We start from the raw sequence: 20,396 nt of genomic DNA, 5'->3' as shown, positions 1-20,396 counted from the left end.
GTTCAGGCTTTCAGAGTACCCTGCTCTGAGGSCCAGCCACTGTCCATGAGTCCAGGGAGTTATCTGGATAGGTAGATACTGAAGAAGGATATGCACACACTCAAGGGACATGAATTTAGCTAGTCAACTAGAAATGACCACAGGTTTTTGCAAGTAAGCCTTTTAGCCTTTTCTTCGCTGTCTTGCAATTTGTAAAAAGAATTAATTTTGTGGCAGGTCAGTAACCTGTCTGACAACCCTTGCTGAACAGCTTTGACCCTGTCTCCTTTGCCACACAGTCTGAATTTAATTAAACCATGTGGGAGCCAGGACTGAGCAGAGTCCATTCTATTATAAGCAATATTCCTTGCCAGGCTGCCAGGGCACTTACATTTCAGTTTCATTCTTTTGGTTTTGTATTTTCATGAAATCATTTTCAAATCCTAGAAAAGTGAAACCATACCTGTCAATAAACAAGAGGACAGAACAACATTGAAAACATCCATTGGCACATATTACACATTAGCAATGTTTTTATTTCATGTTCTGTACTGCAGAGGAGAGTAGAGAAGTTATCAAATCCAAGCTAAAAAGCTCTGCTGTATGTGTGCTTGTTCCATGCAGAGCCAGCTCTGATGCGTTGGCATTGCTCCCATAAGCAGGAGAGCCAGGCACTGCAAAGCACAGGCACTGAGACGCTCTGCACTCAGTCCCCAGGGCTCCAGCAGATTTACAAGGCACTAGCAAGTATACAGCTGCAACAGCCCTATCTTAAAAAACAACAAAAAACCCCCCAAAAGGGAATTAGCAATAGCATCTTAGGAAGAACTCTAATGTGGGTTTCACAAGAGTAACCCACATCATTATTTTAGCACTGCATACAAAGAAACCAATCTGGGGGCAATATTCACATATAAGTATCACATAGCAAATGCTGTCTGTTCTCAGGCACTAGGACAGAACCTGCACATGTCCATGTAAGCTCCAATCACAGAACCATAGAATCGGTAAGGCTGGAAGGGACCTCGGGAGATCATCTAGTCCAACCTCCCCGCTCAGCAGGGCCACCTAGATGGCCAGACAGGGTTGCATCCAGGCGGGCCTTGAAGATCAAATGAGTCTATCTCCTCTTCAAGCACTGCAATGCTTTGGGACTCCTCTTCGTAGTGAATGCAAAGCCCAGCTTCTTGAAAAGCTGCTCAGTAAAGACCAATTGTAGAGTAACACTTTTACTGAAAAACTTATTCAAACCCAAAGACTCAAGTGACTTCACAGGGCTGTGGAGCATGCCCAGGGTTAGTACTCCAACATGCTTTCCAAACACCTGCCATTTACCAGTTTGTGAGCACCTGATCAGAGAAAAGGGTCTACTATTTTCAGGCAACCTTTACCTCCCTCCTGTTATGTCAGCTCACACCAAAAAAAAAAAAAAAAAAGAAATTCTACAACCTTAAAAATTCTTACTTTTTTGCCCCCTTCACCAAAGCAATTTCATCTGGGGAAGAGGAGATGTAGGTACATTTGTCTTCCTGATGTCCTATCAATCCATCCACCTGGTCTCCTTCTTTGATTCGAACAGTGTGGCACAGGCACAAGGCACGCAGGAACAGCTCTTCTCGACACTAGGCAGAATCAGAGGAAGGGTTTGCTACAAACTTCAGTCCATGTATCAAGCCTAATCTCAAAGTCYGTGGTGGTGATTTTTGTGTACATATATTTTTAAAAACAACTATGACTAAGACAAATAACTTTTTTTTCACAATAGTAATTCAGACGGGTTTCAGAGAAGTCCTTATTAGACAGTCAGTAACCAGCTCTCTCCGTGCAGTTCCCCTTGGACCAGTTAATTTCAGAGGTCCGTGCCACACCTTAGTTCAAACGCAGCTGCCAAATAGCTGCTTCYACACTTCCACACTATACAGTGTTGTCTCAGTGATGGAGAAAACGTAAGAGTCCCAAGAACTGATCCATTATTGCTAGACATCATCTCTATGCAAGCTCAGTGAGCTGTCAAGACCAAACCCAAACATCCAGAACACCTACAAACTATGGGAAAAATAAAATACTACATTCTTGATCTGTGTTTTCTTTTCTCTCTTCCCTCCCCAGTCAGCTAGATCCCTGCACCTGAACTTGTACTTCCACAGCAATAGATCAATTAATTTCTCAGCCTGGAGCCAGCAACAGAAAACCTAGGTTATCACCAGACAGACTCCTTACTTTCTCTGCATTGCCACAGTATTTTGGGGGGCCATCAGTCTGGGAGAAGCCATCAACCTCCGACACGTAGCCTTCGTACTTGTGTCCATCTATGCAGCATTCGATGAACTCCATGCTGTTTTCCGTCAAGGTCCCAGTTTTGTCTGTGAACACGTACTCCACCTAAAAGCAAGCAGGCAGCAATCCTCACTGCATTTCCACCCTCCATTGCTGTGCAAAGAGCCATGGTGTAGCCACCCAAAAAATGAAAGCCTGGGGCATTTTGATGCATCTTACCCAATCCTGGAGAATCCTCTTCCACTTTCCTAACCTGGACCCTCAAAAGAGGCATGTGCCCCAGGTGAGTTGAGTCACCACACAGTTTAACTGCCTTCCTCAAAGCAGCTCCCTTGTTTCGCTGGCTGGAGGCAGCTCCTAGAGACTTCTAAAACCCATCTCGAGGCCCTTAGCCTTTCCTCATCCTCTTATTAGGAACTTTGCTACAGCTTGATGATTATAGAGCTGCTACTGCAGGCCTGTTGCTTCCTTTGTGGGATTTTCATCTTGGTGGTGTATTTAAATTAGGTAATTGTTACTCCAAATTGAACAAATTGAGCAAAAGAAAAGCAGGGGGCTCTGCACCCACACCACACACAGTCTCTGCTGATGCAGATATAAAACAAACAGGAGCTAGCAGCTACCTAAGGGCTCCAGCAAAACCAGCAGCAGTGTGGATGAACGTGCGTTACAGGCCTGGGGAGACAATCGGGCAGACATTATTTTCGCTAATCCTTGAAAGAGATAGAGGATTTTTTTTTTTTATTTATAATCGAAGCAATGAAAAGCAAGCCATCCTGACATGCAGAGTGCTGCACTTGACATTCCCCAATATGGAAACAATTCACATGACCCAATTCCTACTCTTTCCTACACTATTTATAACCTTACCCATTTCACAAAGTGAGTAGAATCACATTAAATGGAAATTGCCACCAAACCAGCTGAAGTTGTGTACTGACAGGACCATGAGTGACTGGTAAAACAAGGTTTTCTTATTAAGGAGACCATTAGAGACTCTTGCGGCAGTGTCCGCCTAATTATTTTTCAGAGCTATCAAGAGCTGTGTGCTGGAACAAAAACAGCAATCAATTTTCTCCCTGTCCTRCTCTACACCGAGACTTGATTTTCTTTAGTCTTAATTAAATACAGCAAGGCTTTTAATTTCTGCTTAAGCTTTCTTGTTAAAGAAGCGGTATAACGACAAGACACCATGGTTAATCACTTCTGCAGGTTCCTCTAAGTATCACAATATTCAATTTAGCTCAATACTCCGAAGATTTGATATTTCTGGTTTTTTGTTTTCAACAGAACATCCCAACAGCTATGGAGCAGGAGAGAGACTATCACGCAGGAGAGAACATCTGAGGCACAGTCATCTCAGTCTACAGATGCAAAAAAATTTACCAAAAGTGATAAACACCACATTGCTGCCTCCCCCTCCACCGACGAGACGCATGCCGTCTGCCACGGCAAGCACAGAGCGGTTTGCTGGCTCAGGGTGGAGAGAAAAGCCTCTCCTGCCCTCCCCTGGCGCAAGAGATGCCAGCCCTGCTGCTCCTGCCAGGGCACCAGAGGTGTTCACATGGGGAAGCAGCAGGTTTACGGAAAAATCCTCCCTTGGGTCACTGGCTAACGCATCTGGTCGACAGCCCCACCACGGAGGGAAGAGATGGTGCGTGCACAGAGTTCACCCTGGTGACAGCAGTGCACTCTTCTACCTCACCTTCCTGTCTGGGGTGCTCTACTGCCAATATAGCCAATTTTAGCTAAAGCAAACACAGAGTATGCTCTGACCTGTCCAAGCTCTTCATTCAGGTCTGAGGTGTTCACCAGTGCACCTTCTTTTATTTCTTCATCATACATCTCCTTATCCCAAGAGATGAAGAAGGAGCCCAAGAACTTCTGCATCTCTACCGTAACATACATGGAGACTGGGATAATAAAATTGAACAGGACCATGAATGACAAGAAGTCTGTAAACATCCTCAAAACCTGTAATGGAAAAAGGAGAGGAAAATGCAGTCTATGCCCATCAGACATAACTGGGGGATCGATTTAGGTTACAGCAACACCTCCAAGGTTTTAGACAGCTTTTTTTCCCCCCCAGAGTTAAATAGAAAAAAAGTCAATGAAAATAAGAGGGAACACAGCTAAGGTGCACAGCCAAATTCTATTTTTCTTCCATGTAGGAAATCCTTATCTTCTGCAGCTCTACAAAGGTACTTTGCAGAAGCGTATTTCAGTGTACCATAATGGCTAAAGCTATGTCTTATTCAAGTATACTGCTATAACTACTATAGGCTGATTCTGGTCTCAAGTTGCTGGAAATGAGGTGCAAGTGGTCTGAGACCAGTGAAGCCACAACCAAGGTATAACCAGTTCAGTGACATCTAAGTCTCCCTCAATAACCAACCAAATCAACTGCTCGCCCYGCACGCACACGCTTGCTCTTCCAGGCTTGGCCGTCCGTGTCTCAGCAAGTTTAACAGCCTAGCTGACACGGCCTCAATTCAAGTTTATCTACTCAAAGCTGAAATGTAGCTCAAGTTCAGATAAGGATTCACGCTAAATCAGCTGCTACGTTTACATAACGTTTCTGCATGGTGCGAACGATGTTCTCTGCCTGCTGTCAGTAACTGGCATGCATTCACTTTTCTCCAGGGCAACTGGGACGCCAGCGCACAAGCGGCAGGCCTGGCTAGGAGCACTGCTCTGCCCTACTCCACGCGATCGTTCTCGTGCACAAGCAGGAATAAGGTAGGCAGCAACCGAGACAGAAAACAAATACAAATAGGAGAGACTGAAGTAAATGACAGCACTTCCAAAGAGCAAGCAGGAACTGCAGGGCCAGCAGCAGACATTATCAGATTAAATAAAACTGTCAGAATAAATAAAGTTGGAGGAGGTGCTGAAACACAAATCCATTTACCTTGAATGTCTCTTTCTCTTTCTTAGTCTTTTCATTGTACCAAGGCTCATCATTAAATGGATTACTCTGCCAGACATATTTCAGTGTTGTGCACACCGTAGCTTTGCTCAATAGGATGCATAAATACACTATCAAAAAAGCGTTGATAGATCTGAAAAACAGGTTTCTCTTTAAAATTCTTGCAGCTATTTTTTAACAAAAAATTATGCAAATAAGCAGGAACAAAACTTCCTTATTTTTAAGGGAATTACAGAACAACTGCTTTTGACAGTGCTGATAGTCAGGTTCAGTTCATATATTTTAACATTTTAGTTTAAAATAAAAGATACTAAATGTTGCAGCTTCTTGAAAGATAGGCTTAATCAAATACACAGATTTTCTATGCAATCAGAGAGCATCTGAAACAAAAGGCAGCAGATTAGGGGATTATTTCTGCACAAATCATCTGCGGAAAAAAAACCCCAGCTTTTACCAATTTTTTCCTACTAAAAATACTCACTTCTCTACAGCAGAACGTTTCTGAGATTTCCCTTGGTAGTTCAAAGCCATTTTCGTTTCCATTCCAGTATAGACTGCAACTCCTACAGAACATTAAAGCAGAGCTCGTAAGAGACTTGCAACCCAAGAGGGATCCAAGCTCTCCCTCAGCCACAAGGGGCATCAGTGTTTACATGCAATTTGATTCTCAGTTCAAGAACAAGGGCTTGCCTAAGGGCTGCGTAGCCACAGAAGCCTCAGCAGCTGCTAAGTAACATTAATTGTGTATATCCTGAGCATTGCTCAGCAGCCTAGGAATCACAGAGATAGAAAAAGGGTTAGCCTTCCATCTCGGCCTGCATCCTAAATTATAGACGTCTATGACCGAGATAATAGCACAGGTTTCCAGCAGAGGATTTGGAGACAATTCCCGACTCTTCATGCATCAGGCAAGAAGGTAAAAGCTTGCTCAGCTGTATTAACGCAGCCTACACAGCTCTGCAGACGTAGCCAGCATCTCCAGATCTCACCCTCCAAACTTTGCAGTCAACTTGCATACAAATGCGACTAGAGTCCTGGCAGACAGGCCGTCAATAAGCATTTTCCCCTCCCTAGATTTAGGGCTGAACATCTATGTTTGTCTTCTAGCATTGCTCAGAGCTATTTAAATAAAAATAATTTTAAAATATTGTTCACCATAGATCTTCTTGGTATTTTTGAGGGTAGCACCTTTCAACAACAGGTTTTCAGGACCCAAAGACCTAAACATAAAAGAAACAACATTACCACACTGAAAACACACTCAAACTTCTTTATAATTCCAACCCAGAGATAAATTAGAAGCCTAAATAAAGGTTCTTAAACCCAGTTCAATCAATCAGGCCCTAGATGGTGGATTTGTTCCCCACCAGATCATTTCAGGTCGACCGTATGAGGACCTGGGCTGCCCTCCCGTCCTGGCTCTTCACAGCGCTGGGCCCATTCCCGTTTCCCCTGACCCAACATCGCTACTCATGGTAAAAGCGTGTTTTGCTAACACAGACAAGCCACCGGTTCTCAGACCRCAAGAGGAACCAGTCAGACGCCCAGCACATCCGCAGAGAGGCGGCTGGCTTTCTGGGGAGCAGACGTGGCGCTCACCATACCACGCTTCGCTCCTGCTGGCTTTCACTTCAGCAGGGGAACAAAGTTAACGGGTGATCCGGCCCTCAAGGCTTTGGGATCAAGATGCCTGTTGGACCTGCTCACCCGTCAGGCCACGAAGGACAGCTCTTGCAAGGACAAGAGTGGATGAGGAGAAATACATGTTTTCTTACATCACATGAGTGCTCAGACCTGCAAACCCACATCCTGGGTCATTTCTTGGAGGCTCTAACAGTTACGAGCTGAGACTAAAGAGATTGCCTCCAGCTTTCACTCCAAGTTACCAAAAGCTTCTCCAAATCACCAGGAGTGGTACAGATGAATCACTGAGTGGTAGAGAGATAAATTACAGGCCTCCTTTAATAAGGAAAGTATTTGGAAAGAAAACAAACATTCCCTTGCGATGGCAACAAGTTCAGACCGTTGATACAGATGCCTAACATCTTTGAGCAGGGCCAGCAAAACAGCAACAAGACTAACCTGGCTACAGGTTCTTGATTACTTCTGTAGATAATAATTCTTCCAACAAATCTGCAATAAGAAACCTGTATTATAAACATGTGCTGACTTTCCATTATAAAGGGCAACCACAAGCATATTGAACCCCATCAGGGGATGGGAACAAACATTGAGGTTAGCACCCTGGAGAGCCTTCCACTTCGGAGCGGTCCCTGCAAGCTGGACAGAGACTACCACGTGCCACCCAGCCCGCGCTGCTCTTCCCATTTCCGCTCCTCAGGGGAGCGGTACTCACTGACTACACACGTGCACTGCTGTTTCACGTGCCAAGTAAAACACACTGCAGCAAACCCCCTTCAAGGGGTCTAACCACAAAGACCCCTCATTCCCAAAAGCAAGCTTGGGCCAACACATTTTTACTTCAAGCATATGCTTGCCTGAGAATAGGTGTGGGGACCACTGCTACCAGCTTAGCTGACAAARAATAACTCATTACACCGTGAGGGGCACTTCACTAGAGATGTTTTACTCTAAGTCTGAGCCCTGAAGAAGGCTGGCTTTGACTTTGCCATCCCTGGTCAGGAAGGAGGCCAGCAGCTTACCACCACCTTCGGAAAAGTCTCTCTCTGGGACGAAAGGAAAGCTCCGTGCACCTCGCGGGCCTGCGGCTGACTGGGCGCCTGCGCAGCGGGCTCGGGCAGCCGCAGGACGACACCACCGGCCAGCGAACGCCACGCGGGGAGAGGCCAAGAGCGGCGGCCGTCGCAGTACTCACTTGTAGAGGTCGGGCTGCGGCTGTTCGCACTCGATGGTGGCAGTAAGGGAGTCTATGGCTTCATCCGTACAGAGCACGGTGGTATCCCGCACGGCGTAGTGAGTCTAGGCAGAGACAGCACGGGAGCCAGCTAGCCCCGCCAGCTCCCAGAAACACAACCCACGCTCCAGCGCTCGGCGGCTTTTAGCAAGTGGCTTAAAACACGGCTGCGTGGAAACGGCTTGCGAGAGCGGGCCGAGCCCTCGCCCCTCTCCCACAAACCAGCTGAAGGCCGAAGTTAACGTGCTTAGAAGAACCACAGCAGGAAGGAGCCGTTAGACGCTGTTCAGTAAGGAATGCACTAAGAACGGAGCAGCTCGGGGTCCCCCGAGCGCCAAGCCCGCGAGGCTCGCGACTCCTGCGGCCGGGCCCACGCCACGGGGAGGCTGCGGCGCTCCCCGGGCAGCGGGGCCTCCGCGGCCCGCGCCGCTCCTGAAGGCCGTTAGGAGCCGGCTGCGGTGCCAGGGACCGGGCAGAGCACCGACAGACTCAAAGCTATTTTTAGCAGCTGCTGCTGCGAAGGTTCATCTCTCACAACTAATTAGAAAGCCCACGAAGGATCCACCCGCCGCCTTCAAGGCTCTATTTATAGGAGCTGCTCAGAGCTCTAAGTCACCCCAGGCTCTCAGACAGGCTGCATTAATCCATCTCTGTAAACAAATTCATTAAAAAGCTTCCTCAGGCCACTACGTTCGTGTTCCTCTTACTGTGCATCCCAGGAAGGTCCATGACATTACACGCACTGCATTCACGATGTTATGAATACCCGCCTTAATGCACTTCTGGTCTCCTGCCTGGGTTTTCATCTTAAAAGCACGCACACACGTGCAATTCTGCTATAAATCACAGCTTTTGTGAAGCACCTCAGATCTGTTCATACAGAGCCCAGTAGTGAATCAGGCCTTTTTGTTGAGGTTCGCGTCCACCAGTCCTGCGACCACGGACACTGAAAGCCCTGGATGATACCTCCAGGCAGCCTCCTAATCGATAGCAGCTCTTGGCTTATTTAGCACTCATCTTCTTTTACCTAACATACGACCAAGGAGTCCTGCTTCAAAAAACAGAATCCTGCCAAAATCAGCTGTATAATTCTGCCTTAGTTTTATGCAGTTAGGAATCTTCCTGCATAAGCACGATCTGACACATGCCAAATACCAGAAAAGTATCTAACAGGTAGGCAGCAAGTTTCAGTGCTCACAAGGTTTTGGGAGTACACGATCATCCCTCCCTCGCCCTAGTTTTGCGGAAAGCCTGGTTTTTGACGTTAGATCTATGTCCCCAAACAGCACTCGCTGTTCTATCCTTTCCCTACCCCACTCTCTTCAAACTTTCATTTTTCATTTTCATCTTATCAAGAAAGAGGAGACAGTTCCCAATCATCTACAAGAATTCAGAAGCCAAGAAATATTTTATATTATATATATATATGATATATATATCATATATATATAAATATATGAGAGAGAGACACACACACTGCTTAAAACAGAAATTTAGCATTCTGCTTGTATTCAAAAGTTGGTAAGAGCTAGGACTTCCAAAGTTATTTTAACTAATGCATGTAATGTACCTGCTGTTAATAAACAATCACCTATTTAAAMTGATTATCTATTTTGGGCCTCAAGCAGCATCAAAGCTACATTCCTCTTCGCTAGCATACGCGAACACAGCATAGCACCTACGTGTGATTTGTAGCATCAATTARCAGCCACCCATAGAGACTAGCTGTAGACCCCTTATAATGCATGAGATCAGGGATGGTATTCCCACCAGCTTCAGTGTGCTGGAATTAGTCAGGTAATTTTAAAGTAACTTSCATTTTTTCCTACTGTAGTTGTTAACATCTGTACAAATGTTTATCAAATACAAGTGCAAACAAGTTTGTCTTCTGATATAGAATATTTTTTGTCATCATTTCTTTCCCCATTTTGGGGAGGTGAGAAGAAACCAAACTAAGGAAGAGATTCGTCCTGAGCAGGAAAAATGCCAGAGGAATTTCACCTTCTTGACCCAAAAACTGGGGCGAGGAGGAGGAGCATGACTCCTGTAGAGTAAAACACAGATTTTTTTCCCCTCACTTTGGCCTTAAGAACTCCCAGATTTCATTGAAAAAAAAGTTCTCTCAAACAGCAGAAGCATTTACGAGTGCTAGAAATGGGAGCTGGATGCTCAAGCAGCTGCACTCCCTGTTTCACCTACGCCCCAGACCTCACGACACAGGACGGTAAGCGGCACTCTGCTTCCAGGGACGGGCAGCRCAGCAGGGAACCGCATCCACGAAGACCGATTCAGTTTGGGGCAATGCAAGAAATGCTGTTTATAAAATACACACAAAGAAAAAAAAGAAACAACCCACAGAGCACCTTGGTGCTGACTCAGTGGATGAGCAAATGTAAGGAACAGATGTTAAATATAGCCAAGTCACCATGAGGACTGGTGCCAYGGGAGCATCTCCAGTTAATCAAGCAGACACACGCACTGCACAAGCACTGACTTCAGTTGCAACTAAAAGCATCTGTACACCAAGAGCAGCGACTCCCGAACACAGCACATCCGTCCCCGTCACCTTGAAATTCGACTCGCCATCAAGACTGGCTGTGGTGACGTAACAGGTCCCRTCAACGCTACTTGAAGCCAAAAATACCAAGTCACAGGGGAAGGTCTCATCTGCTTTCACCTCTACTATGTCTCCAACCTGGAAGAAAAGAAATGTTTAAATGAACCATTTCGTAAAGCCCTTCAGGTTATTATTAGAYGGTTGCAGATTTAGCTTCTCTCAAAGTCTAAAAGAAATTATGTTTGCTAAAAGAGAAATCAGAGTTTATGATTATTAAAAAAACCCAAAATAGCACGCATCCACAATCCAGAGAGATTCAGTAATTCACCTTTCACAAACAAGAACTGCTGCGTGAAACCAGCTACAGTCTCTGCAGGAGCAGCAAAGCACGGGGAATTAAGAACCTGGCCATTTATCCATTTACAAGGATGCTACACCTCTAATCCCCTACGTACCAGGGGGTTGTCTGCCACCCTTTCCATAGGGCACAGGACTTCCGTGCTCAGAAGAGGTACCTAACTGCCTAACAGTAAGGCTCAGGCTCACACTGGAGCCCGCCAGGTCGGGCCAGGAGGGGCCACGCGACCCGTTTTATTTATTTCTCTGCAAGACCCAAATGAAGCAGGAGACTCCACGTTAGTCTGAAGTGTGGGGTGACAAATTAATGTCAACGCTGGTGTACTTTTTTGGTGTCCTTGGGAGAGTTGGAAATAGAAAAGGACTGCCTGTCCCAGATAGACGCAAGCGATGACAGATCTGTCGCCTGTCAGCCCCGGCCRGGCTCTTGCAAGGCAAAAAGCCTTTCAAAGGTGCTCGCGCAAAGGAAGCCTCAGCTACGAGGCGGGCGGGGGTCTCGGAGCGGCTCGGCGCCGGCGGCCCCCACCGCCCCCTCCGTGGGAGCGCCCACTGCCACCTCCGGGACTGCTCTGGCAGTCCTAACACCCAGCTGCACCCAGACTGGGGAAAAAAAACCAACAGAACAAGACACACATCCTGCCCTAATTTTCCCATTGGCTTCAGCTCTCAACTAARAAGTTACCTTGATTTTTTCACTCTCTTTCCGCACTTGCTTCGCATTTTCAACAACGAAGACATTGCTTTTGTTTACTTCGTTGTCAGCTCTGTGTCTCAGCCAGTCCTCGTATCCCTAGGCACACAAACACAGGCAACGCAAACTCCTAACAAAGCAAGGAAACTACTGAAATAAGGTGAGTGCTGGTGGGGAGAAAGAGAGGAAAGAAAAATGAATAAATTCAACKTTCCTCAGAACTCCTTCGAAAGAAATTTAAGTGGCACATGTGCATAGTACAGGAGGGAAAAGGTCTTTTATCGCAGCAAGATGACAGACGACTATGTATTTTTAGGACTAGCTGGACGTCTGAACGGAGCCTGTCCTTTTCATTTACCAACGTGGGAGCGCAGCACGGGCTATGTTTGGAGCGTGTCTCTGTATTCTGCAAAGGCTCAGAGAACACATCTAAAAGGAGAAAAGTTTCAGCAGAGCCAGAACTGGAGAGCTAGCTATAGTGATAACCTTAATAACCRTCGTTTTGCTTTCAACAAAATGTATAGATAGCATTTACATTGTMAAAAAAGAAAAAAGGATCTGTCCTSATATTCAACATGCAGTCCCTCCAGAAAAGCACCAACGTGTGTCTGATGTTCTGAGAAGCAGTTATCAAGCTCACCAGCTGATTTTGGTAATCAAGTATGTTGCGATACACACTGAATTTGTTATTTTTCCCCCATTTTACAGCCCCAAGAACACAAGAAGCCTTCCCGCAGGAAGCAGCCTTCCTCCCCCAAAGGGATCCCGTTACCTGCTTGATGGCTGTGACAGTGATCACAAAGAAAAGGGGAAGCCCGCTGGTCACCGGACTGGTCGGGGTGTCCACTATGACCTGCACAGAGGAAAAAAAAAATAAATAAAACCAAAAACTAACCAGCTGGAGYGGTGACACTCGCAGGCAGCAGCGGAAATAAAAGCTCTGGCAACGGGTGGCGAAGGAGCGTGGCASGCCTGGGGACGCGCAGCGGGCTCGGGAAGGAAGGGCGCCCGCGGGCGAGGGGCTCGCGCGCCGTCCCCGCCTCCACGGGGGCCATCCCGCCGGACGGCCACGGCGGCGCCGAGCCCACGGGGGCCCCGAGCCCACGGGGAACCGGCCCGACGGCGAGCCGCGCCGAAGCTCGCTCAGCTCCGCGGCGAGCTGGGAGCGCGCCGGTGCCAAACGGGGCGCGAGGAGGAGGTCGCCAGGGCTATGGGGGCACGCGCTTCAGGAGGCGCCAGCTCGTACGACGGATCTGAACAGCTTCCGACGTACTTTGCCCGGACCTCAGGTGGGGGGAAAAAAGCCTGCAGGAGGCAGCTTAAAGCCTAAGCTTGGCCAGCGCTAGCGGGAAGAGCGAGCCCAGAGGAGCGGGCTCCTCGGGACGGCAACGGGGACGGAGCGGGCACCTCTGCGGCCCCACAGCACRGCCGTGGTGGGGCGGCACCGGCACCTCCCGCGCTGCCGGCACAGCCGAGACGGGCGCCGCACGGCCGCRACCAGCGCTCAGAGGTTAAAAGCGACATACCACAGCCCCAGATACCACGAGCGGCACTGCAGAGCGGGACAGGAATATTCAAGCAAGGCACAGAAATTAGAGTTTTGCCTTCGGGGCTCAAAATTCAGAGGTGGGAGTGCAATTTAAGCGCTCYGCAGAGACTGCTGAAGACAACCCTGAAGGCCCTGGCAGATCCTCCACGTCAGGCGCGGTGCCGCAGTCGTGCCACGAGCCCGCGCTGCGGCACGCACCAGTCCCAACCGGGCCAACAGGCAGCAGAGCACCGCRGTCTTTAATTAAACCTTCGGGGCGCGGGAAGTGGCTCATCTGACGGCATCCCAGCTCGGCCCAAAGAGGAAGAGCAGGTCTGCAATCTGGAGGGAGCAGCGCTGACGGGACGCGCCGCGGTCACGCTCGCGACGCGAGCGAGCTTCTGCCTCCTGAGCTGGCCGGGACGGAGACCCCCCCCCCCCCCCGCAGGGTCCATGGCGGGACGGGGACACGTTTCACAGCTTCCTCACCACCTAGAGCAACGTTTCCAGCAGCACCTCAAAACACTGTGCAAATTCCCAAGCAAACTCGGGCAGACCCGGAGCCTACAGGGAAAACTGCAGGTGCAGCAAAATTGGCTGTTTTTCCTCCTGCCGCCCCGCGGGGCAGCGGGAGCAGAGGCAGATGTGGAGGGCGGCAGAGGCAAGGGCCRGGGAAGCGCACCAGAAATGCTCTCTGCTCCCACAAAGCAACTTTGTCCTGCTCCATTTATTTGCATTTCACTGGCACGCTCACAGAACAGAATCTGTATTTATTGTTTTAGGCTGCCTGTGAAAAGCACAAAGCTGTTCTCATCCGCTGGGAGGAAGCTACGTGGAAATTTTTAACTCTTTGAAATAGCCGTGCTTTGCAATTTTACCCTGCACCTTTGGATTCAGATAGAGAAGAGATTCAAAAGATACTAAGACGGGAAGAAAAACATCCCAARAGTAGTCAGGTAAGCGGTAAGAGTTTAGTGCAAAGGTAAACCCARAAATAAAACGAGTATTCCCTGGTTCACTCGAATTTGAAGTGTTTACTGTGTTGCACAGGCACATCACACAAAGCACGTTATGCCCAGATGGCCACATATTAAAGCCAAAAGGGAGGCACAGGCCAATCAACCAAAATTCACCTTGCAAAATGGGACAAATCTTCCAAATACAATGGGAATTTTTGCTTTTAACTAAGAAGGCCAAGCAAGAGGGCAGAGATATTTACGCTCTGCTTCCTGGCATTCCCCCAGCTACCCAACACGACTGTTTTCTGCACTGGACAAGATCCAGCTGTGGATATGTTTATTCAAGCAAACAGTATGATTTCTGTCCATACAAATGCTATGTTAYAGCTGTATGAATACAAACAGTAGGTAACATACACAGAATAACTCATTTATGCACTTGGAGATTGCTGCTGTGTTCCTTACACATCCCACGGCTCAGTACTGGTCTTCTCCCCTTCTCCATTCATGGAAGGCAGAGGGACACATGAAAAACAGCCCCAAACAAAGACTCCTTTGAAGTTATTTTCAAAATGTTTTAGGACTTCAACTGCTTAACTTGGATCCACTTAAAAGTGGCAAAATCCTTCCATTATTAACAGGTTCCTCCTGACTCTTTGTTCACCAAACTGAAGACCGTAACCCAGGAACAATCTTTATCAACCAAAAGGAACACTTTCCACTTCTGATACCKCTTACATTAGGTTACTGTTGTCAGGTTGGTCTCTAAAAACACACATTGATTACTTATCTGAAGTCACCTTTTCCTCCAGAAGTTTATTCACAGTTACCTTTCAGTGTTGCAACAAACAGGCAAATCAAATAGTTAATCATATCCCTGTTAGTGTACTACATGGTATTTTATGTTTAACGCACGTACTTTCTCTTCCTCCCTGTAAAAKGACAGCTGAGCAACACCTAGTTTGATTACAGACCCCAGGGCAGGCAGAACAGCTTCACCAGACAGGTGCTGGCAGGGCTCTTGGTGGAACATGCTGCTTCCTTAAGAAGCTCCGTGCTTCAGAGACCTGCTACCATGTGCTATTTCACTTGTAATGAAACACTTAAGGTAATTCTATCAAAGTAATTAAAAGTTGAACACCACCATTTAGCTATAGACAYCATTTATCAAGGGAAACCCTCGCTACTTTAAGTTAACAGAATTACCTTGAATGCTTAAAGATAAGCAAAGTCTCCAGCAGTTACAGAACTAACAGTGCCCGGGAGCTGCCCATTACTCTACAGGGCAGCAGCTATTAGTGCTCTCAGGTTGGTTGGYTGTTTTGGGGTTTTATTTCTAATGGAGCATGTGGGTTGTCTCCTTATTTTAGAGGTGATCCCAGCCCACAAGAAGGACAGGGCTCTCTTGCTCACCTGCAGATGCCTATGTCTAAAAATGGGTAGCAGCTGAAACTGCAACAAATTGTTCGAGCAGGATCAAGGCTATCCCTTGTTCTTCATGTCCAGGAGGTCAGCAGAGCTAACGTAGTAGCGTGTCACTGARCAGCCAGCTACACGAAAAGGACATCCCGACTCCAGGGCATTGGCTGGTACAGGGCAAGTTAGACACATTCTGACAAAGCGGAACAGCGCCGGCAAAATCAAGCTGTGGACAGGAGCCAGCTGCTGCCGGGGCACATCGGCCTTCCATTAATACTGTCATTAGGAACCATCCACCGCTGTTATGTTGGGATCACCTATTTCTGCAGCAGCCCCTGGAACAGTTGTAAACACTAATCCTTTCCTGCAAGGATAAAACCTGCAGGCACCCATCCTTCAAACATGCAGGCCAGAACAAAGCARCGCCCCAAGATTTGGGTCAACAAAACCCCAGAGAATCCCCTTGGTGATTCTCCCAAACTTCCTTTCCATCCCTTCCCCCACTTATTTGGGCAGCCTGCTTTTCTTTCAGTTGACAGAATAGAAAAAATAGTATTCAGGATTGCTCAGGATGTGTCCCCTATCCCACAACACAAGGCAGAGCAGAAGAGTTTCTGTATATAAAATTTACTATTTCATCATGTAAAATAACTTCCTGAAACTCCATATTCCCAAAGCTYGTGTTATGAGCTCATACGAGTTTCMCTGCAGAMAAGYGGTTTTTCCTACTTGCCTTGACGCTTACTACAACTAAGACCTAACAGACATCATACAGCTTGGGAAAAATGTATATTGTTTTAGGGACAGAAGTGACAAAGCAGCTAAAGTTGGATCTTAATTCTGCAGTACTCCATGTATTTCCACCGTTTAGCTAGTCTTAATAGGGTTTAAGTGTTGAGGAGGCTTTTAAACTGTTAGTCATTCAAATGTGGTCTCTAGCCCAAACATTTTAATTATTACACCTTGAATTGAATGCCAGAATTACAACACAGCTTCCAATAAAAAACAATAACAAAAAAATTAACACAAGCACCAGGAGAGTCAGTTTTACATATAAATTCTTTTTCAAGCTGGTCTTAAAAATCGTATTTAAAGAAAAACCCTTGGCACCAATCTCAGCGTAAAAACTTCTTACCTGCACAAGGAAGATAATAAGGAAATAGAAGTTGGCAATTCTTCTGAACTGTTCAAAGAGATTCTTCGGGAGGAAGTTCCAGATCGTATACTGCAGAGGAGAGAAACGGGACACCTTTGTGCTGCAGCYTCCCAGATGTCAACACAGACAGGTCAAGACAGAGCTCACCACAGACTGGGTCTACAGATCTGCGCAAAACCCCAAAKGMGTTCTCATCTTAGACTAAGGCAAGCTGCTGTACCAGGTAAATAAATTCCTGTTTTARYATCACCGAATTYRCAGGCAGAGGTGGAGCCCRCAGCGATCAGGTCCTTACCCGCCCYGGCAGGGATTCCTGGGGCAATTCCCTGGTGTTTTTGATTAACAGAGGGCTGTTAATATTAGCAGACTTCTGCAGCTCACCGGCTCTGCGCGCCACGCGCTCCGTGGTTCTGCGGACCGGCTCCTGCCGACGTACCGCAGCGGCGGAGGCCAGCTGGTCGCAGCCTGCGAACCGGCACGGCAGCAGGCCGCTTACTAAAACAGCGTTTCGGTGTTTTAAACACCATCTACTGCTGCAACACGCGCGTGCCAGAGGGCCACGTGGTGACAGACCRTTTCATGAACAGGCTTTATAAGATACCATAGTCTAGTTAGAAGTAACTTGACTAATTCCTCGACGATGCAGACCTTACGCGGTGAGGTGCATCACAGCTACCTGTCTGAGCAGCTCGTGGGCCCTGCAGGCAGAGGTCCAGGTGACYGTTCTTGAAACTTCAGCGTGATGCACCTACATGCTATCATGCAACCTCACTCCTGTTTAAACTTCCAACAACACACTTCCAATTTTGGTGCTCTCCACCAGTTCACAAAGCAGCTGAAAGCGGGCCAAAGATTTCACCAAAATTCCTATTTTGTCCAAACAACTCAAGCCACACAGTTGGAGATGAAGGATAACAGAGATAACAGGATTTGTTTCAGCAGTCAGCTTCTAGATACGCACTTGGAGAAACGTGACTTACTGAAGACATAACATACACTAGACCCACTCTTTTCCAAATTGTTCTTAAATTCCCTTTAATATTTGATCTTCTGGTGTGCCTTGAATAAATAAAGAATAACAGGTTGCAAAGGCTCAAGATCAATGTCCACTTAAATCTTTAAAAAAAAAAAAAAAGACTAGGCAGGTAGAAAGAGTCCATGCTTAGCAAACATAAATGGACAGAAAAGAACAGGGACACGACATTCAGAAATAATCAAAGGTGACTGATGAAATTAGTGCTAAAAGAAACCATTTACCAGAACCAAAGCACAGGAAGCTGTTCTCTATGAATCTTGCATGTCAGGGAAAAAGTCAGTGGGAATGCTGCATGGTTTTAAGATGTTTAGACTTAAAACTTTTCCTGATATAWATGCATTCAGCATAGCAACATGAAAAACAGTGAAATGCAACTTAAAGTTTCTTTACAGCACAAACATAGCAAAACTGAAGCCTGATGCCATATGCTGAGCATCATGAACCACGAGCAAYGCAACATGTATCCAGCTGTATTGACACTATTTGACGCCACTTGTTTGACATTTTACTGAAGTTTTTTTTCAAGTCTTTTGAAATAGCTTCACAAACATCAAGGAAGAAGCTAAACGTAAGGCAGGTGTCATCATGCAGTTTTCCCTCAATAAACAAAAGCTACGTTAATACAATATGAATGTTTTCCTTCTCGRAAACAGAACACTTATTTTTGTCCTATCTGAAGGGAGAGGGGAAAGAAAGCACAGAACAAAAATAGTAGAATCATTTATCTGTCAATTTATAAAATAATTCCCATTTCCTTTTCTGAATCTAAGTTGCTGTTATATCTTATGCTCTATTACACTTAACCTTCCCTTTCTTCACAGGGCAATACCAGAAATCAYGAAGAACAACATCGCTGTGTGTTTTGCTGTCCCCTAGCACAGAGGAACTTGYACACATCCTCGCTGGGACGAGCGGGAAGGGAAAAAAGCGAGCAGGAAAAGTGGAGCATCAGTCAGAGACGCGCTTGGGCTGCATCMTACAGGTTGTAATTTAAGCCCTCAAGAGGCACGGAGAGTTTTAACACGGCCACTAGCAACACCCGCCTCGGGCTGACATGACCCGCTTTGCTTGCACGCCTTTTGCTGCGCGCTGGGCTGGTCCATCCTGCCCCTGGCTCCGCCGGGGCCGGCGCCCGGGCAGGGGCTGGTTACTGCTCCGGCTGCGCGCTGGCTCGACGGCTGCCGCTTGCAAASGGAGCTTGTAATTACTCAAGTGTGGGCTTAAAGATTTAATTAAAAAAAAAATACACGATTTTTGGCAAGACGAGGCTGAAGTACCTGCCTAGAGAATACGTGCAGACTATGGTTAAGCAGCACCGTAACGCCACCCCCTYCATTAACCGAGCAAACTCACCTTGGATGAGACGATCCTGTTATCGCAAAATTTTTGTGCGACGTAGGCATCTGCTTCCGAAGCCAGACGGTGCCCAACCACCACGGTGCGGGTACCAACTCGCTTCTCCTCCCCGGCACACTGTCAGAGACAAGCAGGGAAGGCAATTAAGCTTCTAGCCCCCCCCAAAAGTCTTCCTATCGGTATTAGTCGTTGCAGACTCCAGTGAGTCATTTTGCTCACGGGAAATAAGGCAGGCCGAGTCCTCGCGGGTTCGCTCCTCCGCCCCTGCAAAGGCGCACGGAGCGGATGGGACACACGCAAGGTCATTTAGCAAAACCCTGGCRGGGCTGAGACCGCAACCGGGGTCCCACATGGCTGCCACCGCAACCCCGGCCCCACGGTGCCCGGCTCCCTGCTCCGCGTGGCAACGCAGAGGTCCTGACGAGGGGCCACCGCTTTCCTGGTCCACCAGGAACTTCTTTGCGCKCCTGGGAAGCACAGTGGTTTTTAGCAACATCTGCTGTTGCCTGAGGCCTGCCAGCACAGTGGAAGAGCTCCCGTCTGCCGGGGTCCCAAGAACATCTGCCAGCAAGAAGCCTCTCCACCTTGTGCTTCAAGAGGAAAGGCACCTTGGGGGTGCTTCTGCCTGGGGTCCCTCCACACAAACCATCTCAAACTGCTGACACAGCAGCACACTTACACAGAACCTGAAACTTCACAGCACATGACTAAAGTCTTCTTAATTTCAGTTCTGGCTTTCCGCAAGTTTCCCTTTAAATCTTCAATTCACCGCACAAGGGTGCGGACATGTCRGTACCTACAACAAGCTCCTGCCAGGACACCACGCTTGCAGGCTCTGCCCAAGAGCTCTGCAGTTTTTCCTTTTTAAAGGGTAGCATACCTTCGTCAAGCATTTGCAGTCCTTAGGGATACACTTTTAAGCATCTCTTCCTAYTTCCTATTCCTGATTAGGAGACACCCACTTACGGGCAAACCGTTTCTTGTGCCAATATTTACTGGCAGAAACAATTACAGCCTCAAGTTTCTGTAGCGGCTTYGTAATATATACCGGGATGCCAGAGAAACAGCACCTTCCTTGAAGGTTTGACGGGAAAACATGCTTGAAGTCCACCTGAAACACCTCACAGCCTCACTTGCGCACACGTGATTTTAAAAGGCGTGTTTAAGTCTCAATTAAAAAYGAGAAATAGAGAGGGTCACAAAATCACGGCATGGAAAGCTTATTTCAAATAAAAGGCTCGCACCTCAGCATTCACACCAGTGCCAGGCGCGTCACC

The 20,396-nt window shown here is 47.3% G+C and overlaps 1 protein-coding gene across 6 annotated transcripts in view; it reads right to left on the bottom strand.

Annotated features, from left to right (window-relative positions):
* The window catches only part of ATP11C (ATPase phospholipid transporting 11C (ATP11C blood group)), a 45,152-nt gene that overhangs the window by 22,570 nt on the left and 2,186 nt on the right, over positions 1–20,396 (bottom strand). For all 6 annotated transcript variants that reach the window (XM_085325463.1, XM_085325465.1, XM_085325467.1 and 3 more), the window contains exons 2-15: positions 19,117–19,236; positions 16,707–16,796; positions 12,438–12,518; positions 11,657–11,764; positions 10,627–10,755; positions 8,022–8,125; positions 7,268–7,318; positions 6,341–6,405; positions 5,667–5,748; positions 5,168–5,318; positions 4,033–4,230; positions 2,200–2,361; positions 1,444–1,601; positions 371–442 (exon numbers count right to left, since the gene is read on the bottom strand). In XM_085325463.1, the coding sequence (XP_085181589.1) occupies positions 371–442; positions 1,444–1,601; positions 2,200–2,361; positions 4,033–4,230; positions 5,168–5,318; positions 5,667–5,748; positions 6,341–6,405; positions 7,268–7,318; positions 8,022–8,125; positions 10,627–10,755; positions 11,657–11,764; positions 12,438–12,518; positions 16,707–16,796; positions 19,117–19,236 (1,571 nt within the window). The remainder of the gene's footprint in view (positions 1–370; positions 443–1,443; positions 1,602–2,199; positions 2,362–4,032; positions 4,231–5,167; positions 5,319–5,666; positions 5,749–6,340; positions 6,406–7,267; positions 7,319–8,021; positions 8,126–10,626; positions 10,756–11,656; positions 11,765–12,437; positions 12,519–16,706; positions 16,797–19,116; positions 19,237–20,396) is intronic.

Source organism: Rhea americana, unplaced genomic scaffold, assembly GCF_003343005.1.
Source record: "Rhea americana isolate MKP2758 unplaced genomic scaffold, rheAme1 scaffold_98, whole genome shotgun sequence".
NCBI classification, from domain to species: Eukaryota; Metazoa; Chordata; class Aves; order Rheiformes; family Rheidae; genus Rhea; species Rhea americana.
The sequence above is the reverse complement of the archived record's forward strand: the minus strand, read 5'-3'. Positions and strand labels throughout refer to the sequence as shown.